The 22,178-nt window shown below is 39.5% G+C and overlaps 1 protein-coding gene across 4 annotated transcripts in view; it reads left to right on the plus strand.

The window, feature by feature from the left end:
- AK8 (adenylate kinase 8) overlaps nt 1-22,178 on the plus strand; it is a 75,354-nt gene that overhangs the window by 34,463 nt on the left and 18,713 nt on the right. For all 4 annotated transcript variants that reach the window (XM_030506793.1, XM_030506792.1, XM_030506794.1 and 1 more), the window contains 2 exons: nt 2,085-2,174; nt 15,079-15,220. In XM_030506793.1, coding sequence (XP_030362653.1) covers nt 2,085-2,174; nt 15,079-15,220 — 232 coding nt within the window. The remainder of the gene's footprint in view (nt 1-2,084; nt 2,175-15,078; nt 15,221-22,178) is intronic.

The following is a 22,178-nucleotide window of genomic DNA, read 5'->3' on the forward strand; positions in this document are numbered from 1 at the left end:
ATGTGTTAGATTCCTGGAGTGCTCTGAATTCTTCTGTGGATCAGTGGATCATGAGTAATGTCTTTGCCGTTTCAGCTGTCTGACCAAAACTGGGGCTCTTTTAAGGCAGAATTTACTCTGAACTTTAACGAAGGCTCAGGTTGTGTGCATCTGAAGTAATGTATTAGAAAAGAAGTGATTATTTAAAAGTGCATTCTCTTTCTTTGGTAAAGGAGGCCCAGCAAGTTCTAGATGATGCTTGTTCATGGTTAGCGTGCTAATGCCTAGGTCATAGGTTTGTGCAGTTCCATTACAGGTACAGAAACAGTCGGTTTGGGGTTCTAGGTTTAGCGTTTTTCTATTTGAAATCTATTTTTATTATTTTAGTGTTTTAAAAGCCCTACATGACTGTGGCTAAAATGACATCTGGTGAACTTGAAAAAGGTAAATTTAAATTATTTAAAAATCTCTATTACAATACTGAAAAGTACAAATAAAATTGATAGGATGTTTGTGCTATCAGTTATTTTAATATTGCTGCAGTTTATAATTTCATATTAAAAACAAATGTAGCTTTATTCAAAGCTGTATTTTTAATAATGATGTAATTGGCTTAATGAAAAATAAACCGTGTTTGAATGTGTTTAAAAAAATTAACTTGCCCTCATGTTTCGGAATGTATTTAATTTTGGGGGGGACTTTATTTGTAAACCTGCAAGTTTGATAGTGCTTTCATCTAGGTCAAAATTTGCATTTCTTTCTAAAGTAACTACTATGTGAGAGTGCTGCAGCTGCTCTTACTAAATACATTACCGCTGCTTTACCTGTATGTTGAATTTTAAGTATACTGTAAACCAAATATTAGAATTAAGTATTTAATTAATAGCCCATTGTTAGACCATCAATAGACCATCATTTTTCAGAAGAGTATTCAGCATATATTTAATTTCTAATCAGGCCATTGGGATTGAAGCACAGGCTTAAAAATTGAATCCTCTGTTTAAGTAATCTCATGAATTGGATTGAGTTTAGGTTTATATATATTAGTTGTCTTAAACTGGGATCTGTGAACTGAGTTTCTGTTATGTTTTCACTCATTTATTGTAAATATGAATTTGCTTTCTCAAGACAACTAGCGACTGTTAAAATTTGTGCTCATCCCTTGTTGCTTAAACATTAAATTCCACCAACTTTATCCAAGAGATGTTGCTGTGGAGTATTCTTCCTCTTGTTTGCCAAACAGGGTGATTAATGGCCATAAAGCAGATGAAAGGGCTTGCTGCTTTTGCCATTAAAGTCAGTGCGGCTGTAGATGTTGGTGCTACTGATTTCAGAAAAGGTGGAATTAACTTACAATTATTAATTGAAAGGTCATGCAATAATGTACAGAGTGACTGTTATCTAATACTAACCAAAACTGAATTGAAATTAGGATTTATGATGTTGTGTAATCTCTCCATGCCTTGGTTCCCTCCCTGTGAAATAAGGGTCAGGACTATTGTATCGAGCTCCTGTGTGGCAGAGAGACTCAGTAAGTCTGGTCCGAAAGCAGTATTTCATGTACCACTGTCCTGACTAAAACTTTAAATCTGCATCTCCTGGTGTTCTGTGTATTTGAAGTCAATTATAACACTGCATTAGCACAGTTTTTTAAATATAATTCGTACATGATCATTAAATGATCCAGGGAGTCACTCCTTGAACTGCAGATTTTCCTGCACCTCCAGCTGGGCGGCTCAGCTGCTGTTCAGCAGGTGTAACTTTATTCAGTAATTACAAGTTTATAAAAAGTGAAAACCATGAGCAATCCTCGAGTTATTATTTCAGAAACATATTTGATTCATATCGTTATGTCTATTTTTAATACGTTCTTTGCCAAATGTATTCTTTTTTATTCAGTATTCCCCCCTGCTCAGTCTCTTTGCTTTTAGCTTTGCTTGGCCAGAAAAAAAAATAAATCCTAACAACCAACCCCCAAACCCTACAACTTTTATTTTATTCAGTGACCTTATTCCAGTATGCAGCTTCTGGGTTTTATTTCTCTTCTTTGTTGCTTCCTTTTTAAAATTTAACCTTGTGTCTTTTTTGTTCTTCCTTCCTGTTAGTTTGCTGTGGGCAACTGCTAAAGGAAATTGTTGCAGGCAAGACAAAACTTGGGGAACTCGTTAAGACTTACATTGAGAGTGGATACCCAGGTAGGGCACGTTGTTGTCTCATTACACTGTACTTAAACATTTGTGGCAAAAAAAATAAATTGCGAGTGAATTTTTCTTGGTCAGATTCTAACCTGAGTTACATCAGAGTAATCTGGGAGTCGATTAATTCCGTTCCTTACATGTGATTTGTAGCACTGCACAGAAGTTAGATCGCTAAGCTCTTTGATATCTTCAAAGCAAATAGTTCCAGTTTCACTGTTCCAGTGAAATTCAGGTTTCTTCTACACATTCCAAAATTTGAATTCTATGTTTTTATTTCTAAATCAAAATCAGAGTTCTGATCTAGATGTATAATTCTAAAATGTTTAAACTGTCACTTGAAGCACAGTATCATGTTTTGGTTTTATTTCAAGGGGGCTGTAATAAAGACTCTGCTTTTTTATGACTTTTAGTATGTTACTGTAGATTCCTCTACTTTGAGGAAAATATTTTACGCCTAAAGTTTCTTTGCATTTCATTTCTATCAATCAGCGGTTTTGGTCATAGGAGGGGACTACCACAAAGAATATCTAAACATACTTTGCTTTTGCAAGGCTCTGCAGTGATTTCAGATAAATCATGAATACTGTAAGCTCCTTAGGGCAGCAGCTTAAACTTCAGTGTTTGTTAGTTGTCTTGCACAAGGATAGCTGGCTCTATATGCTGGGTATTAAAAATCAGAAAAGGGCTATAGTTCTAAAGGAGAAGTTGTATTTCAGTAGCATGGAAAAATGTTTATTTTTCCAAATTACAATGGCCTGGAAAAGGAACTTTCAGTCCTGTTTCTGGCAACAGGCCATAGGGTTACCAACGATACAACTATAAGGAGACAATCTAGTTTAAGATTGAGAAATCTTGGTTAAGCTTCAGTATTAATGGAATTTTGAGCAAACCCCCCCGAGCAAAGAGAAATCTTCATTGTCTTTTATTTTTAGCAAGGAAAGTCATTTGGTGAGGTGGAAAGCTTGAAAGTCCCCTTCTTTTGCACAATAGCTTAATTCTGAGACTGAATTACACAGATCTGAAACATGAGCCTATAAAATTAACTGAGGTTCCCTTGATACCATGGCAAGAGATTCAGTACTTTTCTAAGCATTTCAAAAAGACCTTTGGCAGCTTGCAGCTTTGGGTATTCTATCCCTCTGTCAGGCACTCTATCAAGCCATGAGGTAATACATTTTAACTCTAAACTTCATCTCTAGTGAATGGATTGCATTTATTTGTAACTCTGCTAGTTCAGTGCATTAATTTTCTGTGTCAGTCACCATATCACTGGGACTAGGAGCTTATGTGGGAACCATGGGAATGGAAAGCATGAATCTCTACAGCCTGAAAGAGGAGCTGGGTCCTCTGGAACATGGGCACAGAGATCCAGGAGAGGATTTTCTGATTTAGAGACACTGCTCATCAGAATGGCCGTTTAACTCAAAAGCAAGAGATCTTGGTGTATACTAATTACAGTCTATCCTAGGTCTTCATGTATGGAAATAACTTCATGTGTATGGTGTGATTGACCTGAATGTGGCTACTTGTGCAGTTTAACTCACATGTGGAGATCATTTTAAGCTCTGGGGTCATGTCTTTTCATCATATCCATTAAATTCAGAATCTTATGTGTATATTGTAATTTCACTTCTCATGTCTGTGAAGTAGAGGACAGCCACTCTAAACACCTTACTCTCTTAATTTCAGTTGTGTCTGAGATGGGAGTTTGGATGATCTATTTAGTCAAAGATAGGTCCTTTAAGACCTTTCTTTACTAAAATGCTTTTTGTGTATTTTAGAAACTTTATCTTAACCATTAAGGTTCCTTAAAGGAGATACCAAAAGCATTCTCAGTAGAGTATAGTAATTGCAGAGATTATAATTTTTAGCCATTCCTTAAAATACACACATCCTTAGTCCAAGGGAGCTGGTTCAGGAAGAGGAAATTGAAGTTGTAATTCCTTTCTCCCTCCAAATTAGAAATGATTTCAGATTTAGATTATTTTTTTTAATGTAGCATGCAAGGATAAAGCTGTACAATGCTTCTGAATGTTAATGGGAATCATAACTATATTTCTGTGCATTCTGCTAAAAAAATTCCCCCTTTGTTTTTCCTTGTGTGCACATATATTCTTTTTCGTGGGACATACTACAACATTAAAGGCTGAATAAAAATAAGTATTATATAGCAATACCAGAAATAATAAGTTCTGTCATTTTGCTAATCCTCCTTTCCCAGGGATAACAAAGAATGAATTTACATTAGTAAACACTAACAAGAATTCATTACTGCCCTCACAAGAGGCTTGGAGAAAATGAAATAACGTAGTGTACTGAAGAGGAAAGATGGGCAAAGGATCCTTGCTGTCTTGCTACAGTGGTGCAACCAGGTTAATGCAGAGGAAGGATTCTCACACTATGATTGACTACATTCAGTTTCAAGAAAATCACATTTAAAAAGAGTTAGTTGAGTCAATAGCAGACAGTGTTAGAGCTGGAATAGCAGTTAGAACTTCAACATTTTCAGTGCATTTCTAGTTAGGTACCAAGTAAGCTTAGTTGTTCCTTTGGGCGAGGAATCATGTAAGTGGCATTATCACAGAATATCCTGGAACCAAAGGCAGAGCGGGAGCAATGCTGTGTTCAAATCATTCCTAGTCAAAATGAACCTAGTGCCATAAAATCTTGAGGGCATGCCTCATATATTCTTAAAATGCTTGCCCTAGGGACTGATTTCAGTGTGGTTTTCCTTCTTGTGGACACAATTGCATACAATTAGTCATTTAAGATACGCCAGCAGGGTATGTTGTGGTGTCATAAAAAGGCTCAAAACCCAGCTTATTCAAAGCTAACTCATTATTGAGTTATTGAGGCTGCCCACTGTCTATTGTGTTCTAGTTCTGGTTGACTAACTCAGATCTCTTCTTGTGTTTAGGATTCACGAGCATTCTTTGTGTTGTTTTTTTCTGTATGGCTGTTCGCGTATACAAGATGTACTTCAAGAGCCCAGACAATTCTATTATTTACCCCAGAAGGCTACTCAGTGCATTCCCATTTTCTGTATTTTCTAGTGTTTGCTGTCTCCTAAAGACCTTATCTCCTGCTTTATCAAACTTCTCAGTTTTGTATACGGTAATTTCTTTTGCTTAATGAAGGTAGCAGAGTTATATTTGAGCCCATTAATTTTGTAATTGCCAGTACATTCTAGTCTACAGTTGGTGCACACTAAATAGTGAAAAATCTCTTTTCAGTGGGAAGTTCAGCAACCTGACTGCTTTCTGTCTGTCATAAACACAGAGCTATGGACAACCAGTCTGAAATGCACAGCCTTTTTCTTTAGGATATTGTGGTTTCCACTGAGTTCTGGGCTATTATTGCTAACTATACTCTGGGCAGAAAATTACACAGTCTGAGACCAGTCTACTGGTCACTAACTTCAGTTAGTTTAAACCTTGATCAGAAATTCAGCATAGGCCATTTGGGCAGCTGAGGAAGAATTCCATCTGGAGTAAGAGGTGAGTGTAGTGGCCAGAACACTTCCATAGGCAGCAAAACAACACAAATTCATTCAGTTTGATTCCTTCTGAAATGTTGTGAAGAGACTGGTCCTCCCCTCCTAGTCATTCAGGCTATGGACAAATGATGCATATGTACATAGCCTGTCATAGACCTCACGGGCTTGATGAAGACCTTGGTGCAGGATTCATGTCCCCAGGTTGCTGTAGTTGTGAGGAGGGCTAGACAGCCTTCTCGACCTGTCTCCTTGAAAACATGGGCACGCATTAATTTAAGGTTCCATCTGCAGGATCTCTGTTCACCATTTTAAAGGTGTCTGTCAGAATTTTGTACCCTGAGTTAGAAAAAAATGCAGAAAGCATATCTGCTTTTTTCCCCCTAAATGTCCCTGGTGTTTGCCCCTTGAGATGTTTGCATTGGATTAATGAAAATAGAAGCAGAAGTGTTTTGGTGTTGGGCATCACAAAAATAGGAATGGTCATCAGTCAGTTGAAAAGGAATTTGCATGCCACTGTGCAGTTTTGTGTGTTTTCATGCTGAAATAGCATGGAGTGATCACTGCTAATTAATATATCTGTTTGCAAGGCTGCAATAAATGAAGCCAAGAAAAATGAGATGGCAGGAAAACAGCATGAAGAGCAGGGGGGAAAAAAAACCCCACTCCCAAACCAGTAAGATTCTGCTTTTCAGCTGGGAGAACTGCTATTAGTTTGGGTAATTGTTTTTTCCACCAAAATGAAGATTCAGGTGGTAAGGAGAGCTGATACGTGGAAGACATAACATTGCACTGCTTGCAGCCTGTTAGAGCTGAACACACACAATCTGTGTTGTTTTTTCCCCCTTCCTTTTTCTATTTTTTAAGTAGTAAAAACTGAAGTGGTCCCCAATGGCAGGTTGTACGTAGGGGGTAAGATCTGGAATTCCCTAATTTCTCCTATTTTCTAATAAAAACTATTACTGTACAAATGTAGATTATTTTTCCCCATTATTTTAAATTGGAATGGTTTTAAAGGGGTGCTTTTTGGTGAAGCCTCTGAAAGTTGGGGTCCCCTGGTGATTGTGATCACAGTCGCACTGAAAGCACTTGGGGTTGTTGGGTTTTTTTACATCAAATTAATATTCTCATCACTCAGTGTGGAGTACAGATTTGACAATAGAGCAGCTTCCTCTTTGTTAAAAACTTGCAAAGAGTTTCAGAGTTGAAAGGCTGAGTAAATCTTTATATCTGAGGAGGTAAGCTTAGTGTTATTTCTTGTTTTTAACAGCGCTGTACTGGCGAGCTGCAAGCTGTCTGAACATTGGAGAGAGACCCTTTGGGAGCTCCATTGGTTTTCAGCAAGTCTTTGCATGCAGTGTGTTTGTACTAGCTGAAGACAGCGCATGGCTCTCTAAATAATTTACAAGTTGATTAATAGACTCACATGGGTATAATTAGAAGAGGGAGAGACAGCAGCTCCAGTAACGGGTACAGTGCTTGGGGGAACTAGAGACTTTATTTTTTTTAAAGAAACTTTCTAGGGTGCTGGGCGTTTGAAGATAAGTTGGGAAGAGCTCAGTGCCTCTTCTCTTTTGAAGTGGAAATAGGACAGTTTGAATCCGTCGAGTTTAATTTTTCACAAGCTTTAGGGGCCCTGCAGTGCAACTCCCTTTTTATTATTGAAAAAAACTCTCCATTTTTCTTTCATTTTCCTCACACATACACACACACACAGAGCCCAAACAGTAGCTAATAAACAAATTGATTTTCTACTTTATTTAAGTTACTTTTATAATGCCGCTATATGTTCACCTGTCTGTGCATCTCTATCACAAATATACCGTGTAAAGTTATGGAGATATTTATGAATGTACTATAATTTATGATTTTTAAGAAACCTTCACCTCTGTTTGACAATGCTTTTGAAGTAGCTCCGTTTTTCAAGTCAAACTTTTGACTTTTCCTCTGGGACTGCTACAAAGGTTTTCTTATGGAAAATAGGTAGCAGTCTTTTTTCCTACGAGGAGAAAATTGGTGGTCAAGAGAACAAAATAAAATTTAATTTTTTTTTTTCTTGTTTTAATAAAAGATGCAAGGTTGTAGAATAAGAAGTTTTACATGAAGGCAGAGAGGCAATAAGTTGTCATCTTCTTTCCTGAATTTTACTTTTCCTGTGTGTTGAATCACTAAACATGATAAATTAGACCCCCTTTTCCTTGATTTGAAAATCTAGGATATATTTTTCTTTACACACCGTACAACAATCAAGATTGGCATGTGGGGCTGGCAGCTATTCAGGGCTGAAGCAAGACTTGGGAGGCTCAGTCTACAAAGCCATTTTTAAAGGCCATCCCATTTAAGAATAAAAACAAAACAACAAAAAAACCCCACACCCTAAAAAGCCAACCCTGGAAGCCAAAGCAGACAAAATCAATGTGATTTTATTTAGGAGTCTAAAGCAATTGTTTCCTGGAGCAATTGTGGTAAGTCAGTCAGTGGGTATGGTCCTGCTTGTATAAATTCTGCCAGCCTCCTGGCTTTGCAGCTCTATTCATTGGACTATTGATACTCTGTTATTGAAATATCAATAGTCCTATATTAGGCATCCATTGTACTGTACAGGGATAGTGCTGCTGGAGTCTGGGGGTTTGTGTGAGAAAGGGGGTATAACAGGTTTTAAGTTAAAACATCTTGGATGCTCACCCATGCCCATTTTCAGTGAGCAGGCATCATGGTGCACCACCAAAGTGCCACAAAGCTGGTGGACTTGAGTGATGTTGTGGTCCTTGGCCATACAGGGTACATACATAGGCACAATATAAATGCTAACTATTAATCTGTTACATTTATTTTGGTCTTTGGTGCTGACAGTCATTCTTAAAAACAGAATAAAACCTGAGTGTTTCCTTTCCTGCTACTCTTCTTGCAGCACTGGCGCTTCAGCAAAGGGCTGCTGACTTGAGTTCTGTTTGGTGTTTGGGATGGGGAAATTGTGTGAGTTTTCATAGGGAAACTGGAAGGAAAAGCATGTTGCATATCGACAGCATCTTCTTTTATGGTCTTTCAGGTTTAACATCAAATTCTGCCTTTGACTCTACTTTGCTGGGTGTCATATGCACAGAATCAGGCCCCTGTATGAAACAGACTTTTTTAATGACAAGCAAAGCATTTAATACCTCTTGGGTGTCACTTTACATATTTGATGTCCTATTAGTGTGGCTGGTAGGTGTCAGGAGGAACAGCAAGGGCAGACACTCCCAGTGCTGGGGATCTGGAGTACTTCCTGGCCCCAGGCCCTACTGCTGAGGACAACAAACCCCTCACTGCCCTCCCTTCTCACCACGTGGGGAATGCCAAGATGGGTTTCACCATGTTATCAGACCAAATTCATTCTTTTTTGTAATATTATCACTGTTGAAAAGGGGTTTGTAGGCCAAATTCTGCCTGTCAGAAGGCCTGTGTTCTTCAGTAGAGCTGAACTAGGTTAGGAATAAGGAGGAAATAGGGAACATGGTTGGTAATGGAAATGATACATTAGATGGGGTAGAACTGTGGTTGCTGCCTTGTGTCTAGCAGTATTCTCCCTGCAGAAGCTGGAGTAGTAAAAAGGAGGAGTGCAAATACACATTTTGTTACTACTTTTAGAAACTTTCAGGTTGGAAGCATCCCTGTGAGGTAATTCAGAGTAGCTGTTGTCTTGCGGGTGGATAAACTGAGGCAGAAACCGAGTTGAACTCGAGCTGCACCGCGATGGGTGAGTGAGGGTGGATGGGAACCTGTGTGTGTGGAGCCTGACCCTGGTGTCAGTCCCTGCACCACCCCTGTGTCACTGGTACCTGGGCATTAGGCAACTACCCACAGACACCGAAAACATCCCAGAGGCTTTTTAGGGGGGAAAAAAGCTTTCTGTGTTTGTATGCTGAATACCCAATTTGGGCTGAATTTCCATTGCTAAATCTGAAGATGCCACTAACAGGTAAAGCAGTGCAAGGGGCTGGAATCTTACCTAGTCACTGAATGGGACCAGGTGTAGATTCCTGAATTTCTGACTTGATAATTGTGGGAGAAAGCGAGATGTGCTCCTTTCATGGGCATTTCTGAAGGTCTTCATTTACCACCTATCATTTGATCGATGATTTGAATGGTACCTGGTGTAAAAATGTCATCACTTCCTCTTTAATATAGCTAATTCCTATTTTAAATGACTAAAATCCTCCATAAAATAGGAGGTTCTGGTATATTTGAAGACAAAAAAAAAAACGTAGAAACAAAATATTTTATCATATTATTTAGTGTATTAAAATCATCATTCCAATTCCTGCAGGGACTCATTCTTGGCAGTGCTGTAGATGTAAAATGAGTGCAATTACACCTCAGTGTAGATTTGCCATTTGATGAGATGACTGACCGGGATTTACCGTTCCCCACAAACTCCGCGTTACCGGGGGGGCGGTTTCCACGTCGCCTCTTCACCTGCCGGCTCCGCGCTGGCTTCGGGACCCAGAGCGTTAACGGGGGGCGCGGGGTCTTACTTACGGTGCTTACGGACAAATTAAATCACGTCCGTGAGCTGCCGCGGTTTCGGCGGCTCAAAGCCCCGGTACCGGGTGCCGCCGCCCCGCGCTGCCCGTCGCGCCCGGCAGGTGGCGGTAGAGAACAAGAGTGCGGGGCTGGCCGGGCGGGGCTCCCCCCGCGACTCCGTGCTTCGAGGTATAAACCGGCCTGTGCCCCCCAAACCGAGAGACATTGCGGCGAGGGTTTGTTCCCTACAGCAGGCTGTGCGCTGTGGAACGGGAAGCCAGCCTGTTGTCACGAATCTGGCGTGTTGTCAGGGTTAGATTCAAATATCGATCAACCTACCGGATGGTAAATCACTGTTGAATCATTCTTCAATGCATTAAAAACCAATTGATAATTGCTGCCATCTCTGAGGACCTTAATGTGCGCGAGAAAATAGAATACTTCCCTAAAAGACCCTAGTAAAATGACCTGTTGTGGATAACCCAGAGTTTATAGAGCAATAAAATAAGCAAATCTCACGCTTTGCTAAATTTAGGATTGACAGGACAATCCAGGAAAGTAGCCTTTGGCGGTAGCTTATACTCAGGGCAAGATGTTAACTGTCAAGTTCTGGAATCAAGCCTCAGGCATCTGAATTAACTGTGAAAGTCTTCAGACCTAGCTTAAAAAAAAACGTATCTCCAAGAGAAGGGTAAAGGATAAATGGACAATATTGTCCAAAAGACCTGAAACTTTTTGCAGCACAAAGCTGCAGGTGCATTTATGCTGTACTTAAAATTGAGGTTTTATAGGTTTGGAGAAGTGAGTCAATGCCCTTCAAAAGTCTGTTTTAAAGGGTAATATATGGAGGAGGAATCAATTTAAATATGATAATCGTATAGCTTGGAGCACTGACAGCACTGAAGCTATTGGAGAATAGTGCCCTGTAATCTCCAAGTATGTGCCTTTAACGTTCTGTTGCTTTTGTCTGGAGCAGATGGTGTGATTTTGTAACTGATTGCCTGATTCGGTTTTCCTGCAGATCTATGGGTTGGGTAAGAGCTAATGGGCCACACTCCTATGAGTTCCATAAGGAAGTGCTTTTCCTAAGGAGCACCTTCTACCTGTGAAAACCTTTGAAGCTCTGGGAAGTAAATTTATTTTTTAAATGGTTTGCTGATTGACAGCCCTGGAGATAGAAAATCTCTATGTGTCCACGCAGCAGTTCCAGCATGAACAGCAGCACTTTAAGCCTCTGTTGCCTGTCCCCTGCCTGATCATAGCCGTGAATTGATTAGATCACTTCTTAGGTCCGCAGCTGCCAATTCAGCCGCGTAGCCTAGACCATTAACATGGTGGAGACAGGCCAGGAGATAAAGGAGGTTTGGTGTGTGGTATTGATGTTAGGCAAGGATGTATGCATGAATGAATTGCATTTCTATGTGCAGCTGGCCTCATTCTGCCACGTATACCATTTCTGAGGTTCACCATGACCATGGTCCACAGTTCTGTACGGTGCTGTCAGCACAGGGCATTGCTGTAGCTCAGCAGCTCTGCAGCATTACATCTGAGGGGTGAATTTTACTCCTGTACCTTGATTTCTCGCCTTAATAGAGATGTGCTTCCACATTACCTAATCTGGATATCTCTTTGTAGCACATTGTAATTTTTACAAGAAACTTACCTTTGGACTTCTCTAATGATAAAGTAAAATCTCTCTAGAGTCTCATTCCCCCAACTTTCAGAGTTGGAAACTCACACAAGCTTATGTTGAAAAGGAATTGATTATTCAAAGCTCTTGTGCTTCATAATCTACTTAAAACATGTAGATTGACTGTCTCATCAGAAAAGCTCTAAATTTTACTTTGCTATATAGCCCGTTGGGTCATGTGCTTAAGGCCAGGAGACCTCTGGCTAGTTACTTACAGGCTGTGTGCCCCTCCAATTACAGGTTATTAGTTTGCCTTACATTCCAGAGACAGTTCCACATGAGTGAAAAGGAATACCATACTGCAGAGTTCTTCATTACCTACTCTGTCTGTACTGCAGCAAAATAAGAATAATACTGATTTCTTTCTTCCTTTTTTCTCCCTTGTTTTTTTCCCCCTCTGGTCTGTGGAAAATGTTTTACAGTTTTAATGCAGCTGTTTTAAGTGTGACTGTTCCTGTTCAAGGGCAGCTGATGTACTTTGTAATGCCATTGAACAGCCAACAAGCTATGTTCCCCTATTGTGTTGAAGTGATAGGTATGTTTGCTAATCAAGAGGAGAGCAGAGCTTGCTGTCTTACTTGTTTATGTTTTATTTCTCACCATCAAGCTTTAGAGGGAGGCACAGAAAATATGTAAGCATCTATATTATTCAGTGATGTATATATGTACATGAGCGTACAAACAATCTAAAGTGTATTGCTGGTATCTTCTAGTCAGTCATCGCTGACATTAGCAGGGTGTCAGGGTCAGGACACATCCCCAGTATTACTCAAGATACCCCAAACCTGACATGTCATGAGATAAATTGCTAATTTGTTGCCACTGCATCTTGATTGTTTTCTTCCCCTCTTGTGATTGCTTCAGTTTTGCTCAAAAATAGTGGCCAAATTGGAGGATTTTGATCATCAGGATTCACAGAAGGCCTGTGGGAAGTGATCAGAGAGAGGAGATGCTGCCTGCTTCCCATCACAGTTCCTTTTTAATTTTCTTGTAGGCTGTCATGTTTCTCCTTCTCATATGCAGGATGGAAGCAATTTGGCCGCTGGAGCTGGAGAATCTCCTATGATCTGCTGGAAGCTCAACAGCCCAGCATACCCCCTTATTTCTCTGTGCCATTCCTGGGGCTTTCAGCCTCTGCCCTGATTCCCTGTTCAGCTCCCAGGGATGTCAGATCTGGCAGAATCCCACTTTAGTGCAGTTTTACTCAGGGGTTTGTAGGGTTTATTCCAATCCTTTGCAAAACTGTTTTAGGCATTCCGAAAATGTTTCCAAAACCCAAAAAAACCCAAACCAAACATGTAATTTGGCATCCTTGTAAATCCATGTTAATGATTCCAGGAGGAATCATGATAAAATAGCATGCAGCAATACGGAAAGTTTAGTGCTGCAGCCAGAGATTCGGGACTACAGGAATACTGCACTGGTCTTTGTATGGAATACATCTTGGGGAAAGAGAAGGTGGGATTTTATTTTCTTTTTATTTGTATTAGTTCTTGTAACGTGGAGGGTGGGGAGAACAACTGCCCTGCAAAGAGCACTGAAATTCTCCTGTTACCCCTCTATGCCTGCCTGCAGCTCAGGTCTTAGATAACTATTATCTGTCTAAGAACGCTTCTGCCTGCTGCTGTGCTATTGTATAGTTAATTTTATGAATCCCATTTTTAATGGAATGCCTAGTTTTGCATTGTCATTTTGCTCTCTGTCAAGTGTCTGGTTTTATTCCATCCCTTGTTTGTCTCAGCAGATGGAGAATATTACTCTCTTTAACTTGGGTTTTTTTTAATCATGTGAAGTAGATATCCTCAATTAATACACTAATCTGTTTTCTAATTAATTCCCTGCGGTTTTCCTCCCTTTTTGCTGGTACATTGAATCCTGAGTGCAATTCTGTAAACTCAGTAATTTGATTATTTAAAGGAGAAGTAACGAATTTCATGCTAGTGGTGTAAGTTATTAGGAAATGTTAAATTTCAGGAAGCAAGTGGATTCTATTATTGCAGCTTAAAACCTGCTTGTACCCAGGGTATAAATGTGCACTGCTAATAATATACTCTACTCAAATACAGGCACATTCCTGTCAGCTAGTCCTAAAGTGAATTGCATTGTTAGAAATCTGACACATTTGCTCTCCTACAAGCACTTGTTGTTGTATTTTTGTATGCAGATGTGATGGCAGAGTGAATATCAAAACATCAACAGTCCATGATGTGGATTTATGTAGCATTTTTTATCGCTTGTTTCCAGTAGAGGCAACAGTGTATAAGACATACTGTACAAATAAAGAGAAGGGACTCTCGCTGCTGCTAGAAAATTGTTTAGGCTGCTTCTTTGGGAAGTAGCTCGAGGTGATTTTGCTGACCTTTCTTTGGGGTTATTTAAGCCCAACACATTGCAAGAGCCCTTGGAAATTTTACAGTCATTCTTGGTGAACCTGATCATTTCATTCTTCTGTAAAAAAAAATTAAATTACAAGATACATAAGTTGAAGTATCTCGATGGAAATATTTTAGTGAAAATATGCAGGATACCTCCTTACTATTATGTCCCATTAAACAGAGTTTTACAAGCTGCATAGTAATTGTCACCCCAGTCAGCATCTTGCTGATGTTCTCTTTTGCCCTGAAGAAAAATAATAATAGAGGAAAGAAAACTTTTATCTCTAAAATGAGGAGCCATCAATGCAGTAATTACACTACTTGAAATACATTTCAGAAATCTATTTTCAGTCGTAAAAGCTTCAAGCCTTTGGGCAAATGGGAGAAGAAGTACACCCAGCCTGCTGTGGCAGAACTATTGTCATCTGCAAAGTTAAATACAGAATGCTACAGAAATTTCTTTGCTGTTTTAGGGTTTCTTTTTCACAACTCAGGTCATTATTTTTGCATCATGATAAGATTGTGTCACACACTTCACTGTGACATCAGCCCAGTAGGGCTGAGAGGAAAAAGTACATTGCAGGGTTATGTAGGCATCAGTTTTTACCAAATACTTCGCTTTAGTCCTACAGTTCCTTATGAGTTTGGGGCTTCCATGGTAGCACAGTAAAGATGCAAAAGTCAACAGTAACTCCTCTCTCCAAAATCTATCAATTGTAAATGGGAATAAATCTTTGTGGTTTAGTTCCTGTAGCAGTCCAACCAGAAAAAGTAGCATGTATCCTCCTTAATTGCAGACTCAGCATACAAAATAAACGTCATCTTTTGAATCCTTTGCAGTCCCAGACAAGCTTGTGATGAAGATCCTAACGGAACGCCTGAATGCACTAGACTGCATGACCAATGGATGGGTGCTCTATGGCTTCCCAAGAGACGTGGAGCAGGGAGAACAGCTGCAAGAATCTCATTTTGTTCCAAACAGGTAAGATATACATTTAGTAATCACAACATTACATATATGAAAAATTTGTTTATGGAAAGGTATGGATCTTTATTGGCATCGTATAGGCTCTTGCATCTTATTTATTACTTCCTTAGCTAGAAAAAGGGTCTTGCTCCTGGAGAGTAGGAAATGGAGCACTGGCCTTACAAATCCTCCAGATGGCCAAACTGTGGGAGAGAGAAGAGGTTTGTTATTCTGATTATTTGTTTGAGTTGCCTCTAAAGGCAAAGCATAAGAAATGGATTAAAGTTTGGATTATATCAGAAGGTGTATTTTATTTGCAGCAGGAGGGGGGATCTACATCTTCTTTCTTTAGCATTGGCATAATGTCATGGAAATATATTAGTATTGTGAGGAGCTCATTATGAGACTTTCGGGTTTTGTGAAATAATTAAAAACAACATGAGAATTATATTTTATTTGAGCTGTGATGAAGTGTTCAGAAGTGTAATATAAGAGAAATGAGCATCAAAAGAGAACTGTTATGACTGTCAAGCAAATAAAATAGGGTTACCCTTTACAGCTGGTCCAAAGCTTCTGAAATGCTGGTGTACTCATCAAAGCTGACAGGCTTTTCCACTCCCCTCCCAAGGGTTCCTGGTTCAGTCTGTACCACTGACTGACACAGTGGCCATTCCAAAGGCATACATTGGAAATTTGCAGTCTTTGTACTTCCAGGAAGTTATTCTTATTTAAAAACTCATAGTGGAAAAGGTATATTACCCACATAGGTGTTTAAATTGGCAAAATTACTCTTCCTGTGTCTTTTGCGTGGCTGCCCTCAATCCCATCCCCTCTACAGGGCATAGTGGAAAGATGTAAAAGGCTAAGACTTAGTTGGGGGGAGAAAGGAGGAGAGTGAAAAGGGAAGGAGGTAGCAGTCATGCCATAAAGTTCTAAAAATGAACGTATATGAAAACAGCAGTGGCTTGCTTTATTAAAAGTAAGACAGTATATATGTTAAACAGGAATCCATTTGATAATAAAAGGGAGAAGGAATCTTGAAACTTATGTTGGTAATATGTCCCATGGATTATTCTTCATGTGCATTTAGAAGGTGGGTCCTGAGTCCCTAAACATGTATCTGAGGACCCGAGCTCGGTGTGAATACTCAAGTGCGTGCCAGGTGCTCCTTTACAGGATCAAGACCTCATCAAGTGAGGAGGAACAACTCATTGTAAAATTGTATGTGTGGAAATTAGGCACCAATCCGTTTGCTCAGCTTCCATTTTCTTTAAAGAGCTCTGCACATCCATATGAGTTAAGAATTTGGCCCCTCCAATTTTACACAGGGGTTGAAGTAAGGGACAAAAAGAGACATCATGCTATCTGATTGATTTTGGAGCTGGTATTTTCCAGGCAACTGAAGTAGTAGGTATATAAGGGAGAGAGGGTGATTATAAACCAAAGGACATATTGCAGCATAGGATGGCAGGGCAGTAATTCAGTTTCAGTTGTGATGCTAGTTATAAAACACTATCTGCAGAGGTGGTGTTTCTGACATCAGGAGAAAAACCTGATAGAATTATAGCCTTGAAATCAGTCTGGGAATAGGATGCAGAAATCTATAAATCAGACACAGAACAATCTACAAAGTCTCATTTTTAGGAGGGCTCTGTTGATGAAATTAGATTAAAATAAATTTACATATATATCAAGTTTATTATTAAAATCTAGTCACATCAGTAAACAAAATTATTTGTGAACGAGTATGTTACTCTGTGTTTTGAACTCAAAGTAGACCTCTTTGGCTGATCAGAACCCAGAGTTATTGTCTGCTTGTCAAGTCACAAATCTATTCCTTAGAGCTAATAAATGGTTAGTGTTCAAATACTATGTTTTATCTGACTCCCACCTCATAAAGCTAGTACACATAATACTAAATTATACAGCATTGAGCAGGATCAGTCTCCTGACTCCTCCATCTTCTGGAAAGAAAAACAAACCTAGTAATTGATGGTAGAAAAGAAGGAAAATAAAGTTATTTGAAAACAAACAAAATGGGCTATAAAGTTTGTTAAAATGTAATAATAAAAAAACTCATACAGCATCAGCCACTGCATCCAAAGAACTACCCTGGCACAAAAAGGAAAATAATTCATTTTTCCACTGAAAAAGTAAGGTACAGGGTTTTCTTTAAATTAGAATTTGCAGTAGAGCGAAGGTTTGCTTACAGCCTGATGCAAGCAAACCTTCTGTTTGTATCTGACAAAACCTGGCTACCAAAGGACTGCTCTTTCTGTATTCAGAGAAGACATGTATTGCTTTCCATATTCCTCTCTATGAAGCAGTTGCTGCTTAAGTGGACAGGATCCTAATCGCATTGAACTGTGGCAGCCTTTAGGGCAAATAAGAAGCTGAATCTATTAGTGGTCTCTCAGCTATCTGGTAAAAGAACACCATTAACCACTTAGTGCCTACGGTAAGTGGGAATCCAAATCAAATTACAGGTTGGCATCTGAAGCTCGGAACTGCTAACGCAGAGGACTGAATTCAGTTCTTCATCCAAATGCACGTAAATAGGTATTTTAGCTTTTTTAATTGCTGATGCTTGAGCAACGATAAGAAATACATAGTATAGCCATAGATAGTTCTAATATACTGAAAAACTCTATTTGGTATCTGCCAAAACATTTCTTACCCCCTTCTGCTCTCTCCCAAACTTACAGTTAAAATAAGACTCAGCAGCAACAGTGTCATCTGTTCGATATCTCTTGTCGTTAGCTTCAGCTGGTTCCTGAGCAGCTGTCTGCTGGTTCCAGGCCAGTTGAAGGCAATCAGCAGTTTAAGGATTCCCTGAGCTAGGGGGTCATCTGGACAACTGTCTAATAGCCCATTTTCCTTGACTTTACAGTCTCTTTTTCAACACTGCGCTTTTGGCCTCCACCATATATCATATGGAAAGGAGTTTCACTTTTTCACTGACTGTCATGTGAAAAAACTTCTCAGTGTTTTTTCCGGGTTCCTTTCTTCTCTTAAGAAACAGGTATAAGCGTTCCCTGTTCATGTCTCCTAACACTCCTGATTTTATAAGCTTCTCATGCATGACTGTTCAGTCACCTCTTTCCCAGGCAAAGAACTTGGATCTGTTTATCCTTTATTTTCCTGAAAGTCATTTCACTGTTCTGATCAGCCTGTTCTCTACCTTTTCTAGTTTCTTTTGCTTTGATGGGGAACAGCCAACAGAACTTCACTCAGTTTTGAAGGTAGCACTGGATGTATATGTATTAGCATAATCTTCTTTTAGTCTAATCTTAAGTCCATTACTCAGACTTGCTGATATTCTGTTGGATGATATTGTGATATTTGTTGGAATATCTTGTGTGTGTGGACTGCTCTAAGAATACAGTGTTGCTTTCATTGAAAATACACTGAAAAATCACGAAGTGTCACAAATCTCAAGTGGGTGTGCGCAGGCTCAATGAGGAGCTTAAAGACCCTTTAACTCAAGATCTCTGTAGTTAAAATTGTAGCCTGGTTCGTGTTAGAGTTCTCCTCAAGCTGGTAAAGCATCTGTGCTGATGGGCTCTGCTGCTGAGCGTGTCCTGGGATTCCCCGTTCCTCTGTTCCATCATTTCCTTTGGTTTTTTCCATCTGATCTGAATCCAGGGTCAATTGTTTTACATTTCAGTATTGACTAAATGTATTACAGTCGAATCTACAAACAATACAAGTGGACAGACAAACCTGGGCGGGGGGGGATGAACTTGAGGATTGACCTGACAATACATATATAATATCTCAAATATCCATTTTTCCAATATTAAAGTTTTTTCTTTCCCAGTAGAGAAAATAAACAGCACTTGCTTCTCTGGTGCAGGTTTTCCAGCAGTGTTTTCTTTGGTCTTCAAAATGGTGTGGCTGTATCCCTCATTATGTCATCTTTTTACATAATATATTTAAAGCTTGTTTTTCGTCACACTGCTAAGAACCTGTATTCAAACAATATAGGATAATGAAGCTCCTAATTTCTAAGGTAGAATCTGTGAATATGTTGAGAAGGGAAAAATCAGAATGGAAAAGAATATTTTTATTTTAACTAGTTGGTCTTTACATGGGGCTTTCATATTTCTGCAGCTGATCCCAATGTGGATTAGGGATAATAAACAGCCTATTAATGGAGGCCTGAACTAGGAAATGGAGTTTGAATCAGCAGCAAAATTCAATGGCTGGCGAAGGTTAATAACTCCATTACTATCAGCTCTATTTTTTAGCCATTTGAAGAGCTAGGTGTTAGCCTTATCTTACTCCTCATTAATTGAGCTAATAGAACCCCAGTGACCCTACCATGCTGCCATTATCTGAGAGTTTACCAGACATGGACTGGAATACTTATCACTGAATATGTATTCCTCAGATTCATTTTTATATCAGAAATAGTTTTGTTAAAGATTGGCTCTCTCCGGGTTTCTTTTTGGCTTTTCATTTCCTTGCTGCCTTCTGTAATCGCTACATATTTGGAAATTAAATGTAAATGACTTAATTAAAATCCTATCAAGGAACAAGCTAAGTCCCAGAATAGTTGCATCAAGGAAACATAATAGTGATTGAATTATTCTGACATGGAAAAATCTTACAGGGCATTTTTAAAACTTTGGCCTAATTTAAACGATGGATATTGTGTATTTATAATAGATGTGTTTTTAATTGATGGCATACAAAAATCTGATGAGGAACAAAGAAGAAATGTTATAATTATTTTCTCCTCATTTTTGGGGAGGGAAAAAAAACCCACCAGGAAAATGATGTGGTAATCAAGGTACTAAGTCAGTACAATAAAATTTGCCTGCACCAGGAAGGGAGAGAAACAGTAGGAAAAGTCCGAGTGCCTTATGTAGGATTTGGCTTAATTTATAAAGAAAGTAGTAAAAATAATAAGCAGACAAATTCTGTTTCAATCATTCTCATTTTTTGTCTCTTCTGATTAGAAAGCAGCTCACTCTTACCAGAGCCATTATATGGTTGCTGGTTTACTGACTATTGTCTTCACTCATGCTAATTGGTTGCCATTTATTATCACTTTGTGTATCAGCGCTCCCATCTCAGAGAGTCTCTTCCTCCTCCCTGGCATGTTCAAAGTCAGAGTGACTGGTTTGGTAAAAACTAAGGAGGGAGACAGTGGGAGCTAAAGGGGCAGGATCTTCTTGAGGTCAGCGCTGTGTTTATGAAATAGGAATGTATTTTGGAAAGGGCGTTTTAGGTGATGAATTCTTCATCACAAGGTTTTTTTCCCCAGCCAAAATCCATTACAGATTGTGCTTGCTGGGCAAACGTAAAGAATCTTTCTCTCCCCTGCATTGGTGAATGACCCATCAGCTTCACTGAGTGAGTGGAACCAGTTTAACCCGCAGTTGCTACCCCTGTGGCCTTTTTCAAGCTACAGCATTTCAGCCATTGTGTTCTCTCTTGATGCAAGTGTTTTGAGACTTACCCTGTTCATTGACAAGATTTTAATTAAGTGCTTTACCTTTGTTTCCTGATCTGCCTTTGTTGCAAGAGGCATCGCTGAGCACTCTGTAATGGGCAAAATATATTAGGGAAGCTCCAGTTACCTTATGTGTAACAGCTGTGCATAGAAAGGTGTAATTGCTCTGGCATGAAGGTTCTGTTAAGCAGTCACACCCATGGGCTACTTAATAGTGACAACTAATTCTCCACAGGTAGTGCAAAAGCTGCACACACAGAGGCTCTTGCCCTACACAAAACTGATGGAAGCAGCTCCTTAAGCAGATTGGATGATTACAGTAAAAAATTATCACTTCTGCACATTCTACCTGTCCTGTACCAGTACCATAGGAGCCTTTCTATCCTGGGGAAAGGGCTTAACATGCATCTTGAGCCAAAAATAACAAAACATCAAGTGCAGTTTTAAAATTCTTCCATTGGCTTTCAGTAGGATGCTGCATTTGCTGTCACAAGTTTATTCTGCTCCAACAAGGATAGGAGGTATATTTGGCATCAGCTGTGGGAGGCAGGTATTATTTTTAGAAGTTACCTCATACAAGCTCCTTTTGATGGAGTTTGTGTGATGAAATCCTGGATACAGCAATTAAGGAGATCTCTGATTTCAACAAGCTTCCCAAGTCTCCAGGAAGAGAAAGGAGAAAAACTGCTTCTAAGTCAATATTTTTATTTTTATATTTTAAGCACCTAAAACCATGCACAATCCTATCATTCTTTTTGCTGCTGAAAGGAGGGTTATTTTTCTTCAGTAACACTCTCTCACAAATGAAGAGACATTAGGAGACCTGAAGACTGCTATTGCCTTTAGATTGAAACCATTTTTCTCAGAAGATGCCACTGGTATCAAGATTGCCTTTCTGAACTCAAAACCTAACTGAAGAGAGAGAGAAAACTCTGTAAAAGCAGTACATAACATCCAGGTTAACATTCAGGCTGAGAGAGTTGGGGTGATTGAGCCTGGAGAAGAGAAGGCTCTGCGGAGACCTTACAGCAGCCTTCCAATGCCTTAAGGGGTCTACAAGGAGTCTGGAGAGGGACTTTTTACAAGGGCATGTAGGGACAGGACAAGGCGAGTGGCTTTAACCTGCCAGAGGGGAGATTTAGGTTAGATCTGAGGCAGAAGCTCTTCCCTGTGAGGGTGCTGAGGCGCTGGCACAGGGTGCCCAGAGAAGCTGTGGCTGCCCCATCCCTGGCAGTGTTCAAGGCCAGGTTGGACACAGGGGCTTGGAGCAACCTGCTCTAGTGGAAGGTGTCACCATTACATCCGTACAGGTTAAAACTGAGTTTAGGAAAGTCTGCTACTGCAACTGCTGTCTGATACTGAGAAACTACATTATAAATGCACGTTACCTTTGAACTCCATGATTACTAAAATTCAGGAATTCTGGAGTTAAAACTTAAGATTGTGCCAGCCATGCTCTGATTTAGTAGTCTCTTTGGGTCTGAGACTAATCCCAGAGTAAGCCATTACTCA

This window comes from Strigops habroptila, chromosome 15 (assembly GCF_004027225.2).
Source record: "Strigops habroptila isolate Jane chromosome 15, bStrHab1.2.pri, whole genome shotgun sequence".
Lineage (NCBI taxonomy): Eukaryota > Metazoa > Chordata > Aves > Psittaciformes > Psittacidae > Strigops > Strigops habroptila.